The following is a 5,254-nucleotide window of genomic DNA, read 5'->3' on the forward strand; positions in this document are numbered from 1 at the left end:
CTGGAGTTCGGCGGCGGCCCGGGGCAGTGGGCGCGCTATGCGCGCTGGGCGGGCGCGGCGAGCAGTGGCGAGCTCAGCTTCAGCCTGCGCACCAACGCCACGCGCGCGCTGCTGCTCTACCTGGACGATGGCGGCGACTGCGACTTCCTGGAGCTACTGCTGGTGGACGGGCGTCTGCGGCTGCGCTTCACGCTCTCGTGCGCCGAGCCGGCCACGCTGCAGCTGGACACGCCGGTGGCCGACGACCGCTGGCACATGGTGCTGCTGACCCGCGACGCGCGCCGCACGGCGCTGGCGGTGGACGGTGAGGCCCGCGCCGCCGAGGTGCGCTCCAAGCGGCGCGAGATGCAGGTGGCCAGTGACCTCTTTGTGGGCGGCGTCCCGCCCGACGTGCGCCTCTCGGCGCTCACGCTCAGCACCGTCAAGTACGAGCCGCCCTTCCGCGGCTTGCTGGCCAACCTGAAGCTGGGCGAGCGGCCCCCGGCGCTGCTGGGTAGCCAGGGCCTGCGCGGCGCCGCAGCGGACCCGCTGTGCGCGCCCGCGCGCAACCCCTGCGCCAATGGCGGCCTCTGCACCGTGCTGGCCCCCGGCGAGGTGGGCTGCGACTGCAGCCACACGGGCTTCGGCGGCAAGTTCTGCAGCGAAGGTGAGCCCCGGAGCCAGAACGAGGGGCTGAGGGGGATCTGGGGGCTGGGGGCTTTGGGGGGCGCGAGGGTGTGTGAGTGTGTGGCAGCTCGGGAGGCTGAGGATGTGTCCTGTGAGCGGCGTGCGAGGAAGAGTGTCCGGGCGAGAGGGCTTGTGTGTGGGCCTTGTGGGCTTCTGAGGGTCTGGCCAAGGAGGCTGTGTTGAGGCAGGACCTATGAGGGGTAGTGAGTGGGGCCTTGTGAGAGGAGCTGGTGGTGGGCATCAGATCCGAGGCCTGTGAACGCCCCATGAAGGACATGAGTGGGGCCTGGGGCGTGGTCAGGTCTGGGGACAGGGCCTGTGCCGGGCCTTGAGGGTTGTTGGTCAGCCCTGGTGGGCGTGGCCTTGCGGGGCCGGGGACGTGGTCAGCGTGGTGGGCGGCCGGTGGAGGTGTGTCTGTCAGTCTGTGAGGGTCTGGCAGGGAAGTACCTTCCGTGAGGTCTGTGAGGTTTGGTCAGGACTGGCAGGTGACGGCGGCTGAGGGAGAGTGGGGATTGGGAGGCTGTGAATGCGTACTGGGCGGGACGGAGGATTTCTTTTTCGTCTCAGAACCAGCAGAACCCCTGAGAGTGAAGGGAAAATGAGGGAGAGGGTGGCCGAGGCCTCGCAGCTTCTGATGAGGAGCTGCTTTAGTGAGGGGCGGGAATACGGCTGGAGAGCAGGGTGAGGGACTGGGAGTGGGTTTGCCAGCGTGCGCTTGGGAAGGGGGAATGCTGGCTGGAGAGGGATTGTTAGGACTCCGGAATATGGAGTTGAACATGGAATGTGGACTTGAAGGGCTCCTGCAGGCTGAGGGGAGGAGGGGTCCCGCAGCACCCAGCCACCAGAGGCAGAGAATTTGGCAGACAGATAGGTGCAGTGAGGGTTCAAGGCTGCAGCGTTAGTGCGATGGTGGGAGGAGGAACTTGAAGGTGCCTCTGTTACTTTGGTCCTGCTGGAGCGTGGGGGTCGGGGGAGGTTCCCCATCAATGTGGGGGTGGGGCACATGCAGCTCCTTCCTCCTTTGTCCGTGGCAGCTGTGTTCTGAGCAGGTGTGTGCAGACAGACATCCTTTCCTCTCCCCCAGCACCCCTTGGAGTTGTGGCCACTCAGCAGTTGTGTGCGTGTGTGCAGCTGCCCTCCGAGAGGTAGCGACTTTTGGGGAGTGTGTGCATGTGCATGTGTGCACCCACAAACCACTGCCACCCTGGGGATGCTTCGGGCAGGGTTTCCTGGTGGCTGCATGCGTGGGGACAGCCAGAGGTGGAGCCGAGTCTGCAGGTGTGGCCCTGCACTTTGCACAGTATTTTGATCGTGTATCTGAGGACACAGCTGAATGCATCAGGAAGGTTTTTGGTATATTTTCTTGGGGTTATTTGCACAAGGTTGTGGGATGTATGTACAGAGAGCTGTGCGTATTAAGTTAATCTAACACCTTCTCGCCTTTTCCCCAAGGAGTTCAGGTGCTCCCTAAACTGTGAAATGGTATATCTGTGTGTGTACGCCTGCACACAGAGGCCGTGAGTCTGGCAGTGTGTGCAGTATGTGTGAATGGGTCTGTTTGGATAGTGGTGTTCATAGAGAAAAGTCCATGCCTGGTGGAGTAAGTAGTACACAAGTGTAAGAGTGCACACTCATGCACAGGCACCCATGTGCCTGTGGTTTGGTGAGACCTACCTCACTCAGACACTGGAACGCTATAAGGAATCTTTCTTTCCAGACCTTAAACTGATTCTTTGGTTCCTATTAAGCTTTCTTAAGAAAATAGGATGAACCACCGTTCTCATTTGATGAGAGGGAAATTTGAGCCACACAGAGGTTACACTGAGTGGTCCAAGATGTCAGTGTGGCTGAACTGAGTCTGGGTAGATGAAAAAAAATGCAGCCAGAGGCGCGCTGGTCAACCAGAGTCCTTGCATTCATTCCCAGGAAGGAGTCATTGGCCAGTGGCCTCCCAGTGAGCGAACAACCTGTGTGCTTCCGAATGCTGGTCGTGCGGTTGTGTGGTCTAAGATGTGCTCTCGTACCTGTGTGTGTTCTCATGCAGTTGTGTGTATGATCTAGGAGTGCTGGATGGATGTTTGTGTTAGCTGTATTGGAGCTGTGAGAGATGGCTACTTGTGTGTCTGATCCACTGTGGGGTGGGTGTGTGTGTGTGTGTGTGTGTGTGTGTGTGTGTGTGTGTGTGTGTGTGTGTGTTTGAGATTCATCTAAGAAAAGGGAAAGTGAGATATTAGGTGGGTGTCAGGCAGCTGGTAGGGGCAGGGTTGCCTGTGTGTGTGTGAGGTGTCTGTTGAGAGACTGGGGCATTGTCTGTAATAAAAGGGCAGGGATGGCATCTTTACTCATCTCTGTATTCCCTGCACCTAATATAGTACCAGGCACTTAGTGGGTGTTTGATAAAGATTTGTGGAATGAATGAAGAGATATTAATAAGTGTTTGAGACGAAAAAGGCTTAGGGGTAAGGCTGGATGTATGTATGAAAATATGTCTGTGTGTATTTTCAGATGTATGTTGTTGGGGGGGCGCTGGGGATGTAAGCATTGATTGCTGGGGGTGCATCTGGAGCAAAGAGACACAATGACAACCCTCTGGAGTCCCCCTTCCTCCCCTCTCCCAGCAACCTCATTCGCTCTCCTTATATTTGTGCCTTATTTCCTGGCGAGCTTTTGTAGTATCCTGTGCTCATTATGCTCTTTCTAGTACATTCTTATCCAGCCCAGGAGGAAAGGCATGGGCTCTCACTGTTGGGTATTGGGGCGAGGGGAACAGGCCTGGCTCGTTATCTCTGAGACGGATCTTGGGTCCAGAGTCCCCAGGCTTCCCTGGAAGTTACAGTCACTTCATTATTATACGTTTTGAGTGGTTCCCAACTTTTCTGAGATTTAGGACATTTTTAAAAGTCAATAATTCATAGTACCCCTTCCAAATAGTAATAATTATTTTTATATCTGTTTATTGTGAAAATAAATGTCTCACAGCTGCTATGAATTCAGGAAAGCTTTTAGATGACTTTGATATTATATATGCTATTGTGGTGAATCAAATTTACATTAGAAAAAATCGTTTTAGCTTTATATGCAAGACATACCAGTCTGTCACTAGATAGTATTTGGTGGGCATACGGATTTGCAGGTCCTTTGGAATGCCCTCCTGCCTTCCTGGGGTCTGGACAAGGGCTGAATTGAGTCTGGGAAATTGACCCGTTGACTGAGAAACCTCCATGCTAGGAGATTTGCTTCTTTTCTCTGGGGGTCTGGCCACAGGTAATGAAGATAGAACGAAATATGAGTAATGGAGAGTCTGTGTATCACTGGTGGTACTCTGCCAAAGCTGGGATGGGGCAGACTGGGATTTTGTAGTGGTTGGCATGTAAACTCTTCCTCATGTCACTCATGTGGGTGGAGAAAGGTCTGAAAAGTGATCAAGGAAGAAGGGGAGCACCAGTGTGTGTGGAGACGTAGGGTAGAACGGAGGCACGGGTGTATACAATGGTGTGTCTCCTTGCCTGGGAGAGAAGTAAGAAACTAGTGGTGATGTGTGCGTTTGCAGGACGACAGACACACGTGTGTCGTGTGTGTTTTGTAAGTTTGTTGGTGATTTAATTCAGTGGTAGTTATATCGAGGCCTCCTTTGTAATATGTCTTGTGTCGGAGCTGAAAGGGAGTCCGAGATGAATAAAGGACCCTTTCTGCTCAGGGAGTTGACTGTTTAATTGGAGACCAAACCAAACCCTTTGCAGTCGAGTCGATTCTGACTCATAGTGACCCTATAGGGCAGAACAGAACTGCCCCATAGGGTTTCTAAGGCTAAAATCTTTACGGGAGAAGAATGCCACATCTTTCTGCTATGGAGCGGCTAGTGGGTTTGAACTGTTGATTTTTTTTGTTAGTAGCCGAGCACTTAACTACTGCACCTCCAGAGTTCCTCTTAGTTGGGGCAGCAGGTATAAAAGCAGTCAGTGTAGCAGTTAAGAGCACAGATTCTGCAGCCAGACTCCCCAGGCAGTGACCCTGGACCTAAGCTCTCTTTGCCCTGGTTTCTTTACCTGTAAAATGGGAATAGTAATAGTATCTACCTTATAGAGTTGTGAAAATTTAATGAGCTAATTCATGTACTTAGCACAGGGACTGGCACATAGTAAGTGCTCAATTAATAATAGCAAAAACAACACTAGAGGGAGTGTGGTCTGTGCCCAAAGAGATGCAGCAAGGCTACGTAGCCTAGTGATTAAACCACAGACTCCAGTGGCACAAATCTGACTTTAAATCTGTCTTTTCTATTCACTGGGCATGTGACATCAGGGGAGTACCTAGCCTTTAGATTAATTTTTCTTTATTTGTAAAATGAGGATAAGCATCCTTATCTCATAGTCTTGTTGCAAGAATTAAATGAGTGTCCAGACACCCCTTTAGCTCAGTGGTGAAGTTACCTCCGAGGTTCACTGTTCAGCCTGGGAGTGGACAGCCCCGTAAAACCAAATGAGACTAATGAGGTACAGGAGTCCAGTGACAAGGGCCAGAAGGCAGAAGGGGACAAGGAAGCTGGTGATAGGGAACCCAAGGTTGAGTAAGGATATTGTTGATGTGG

The 5,254-nt window shown here is 53.1% G+C and overlaps 1 protein-coding gene across 1 annotated transcript in view; it reads left to right on the plus strand.

The window, feature by feature from the left end:
• The first annotated feature begins 12 nt into the window (after window positions 1–12).
• NRXN2 (neurexin 2) overlaps window positions 13–5,254 on the plus strand; it is a 114,792-nt gene continuing 109,550 nt past the window's right edge. The window contains exon 1 of the mRNA XM_004383769.2: window positions 13–646. Within this exon, the coding sequence (XP_004383826.1) occupies window positions 256–646 (391 nt within the window). The 5' untranslated portion in view covers window positions 13–255. The remainder of the gene's footprint in view (window positions 647–5,254) is intronic.

Source organism: Trichechus manatus, unplaced genomic scaffold, assembly GCF_000243295.1.
Source record: "Trichechus manatus latirostris isolate Lorelei unplaced genomic scaffold, TriManLat1.0 scaffold00113, whole genome shotgun sequence".
Classification (NCBI taxonomy): Eukaryota; Metazoa; Chordata; class Mammalia; order Sirenia; family Trichechidae; genus Trichechus; species Trichechus manatus.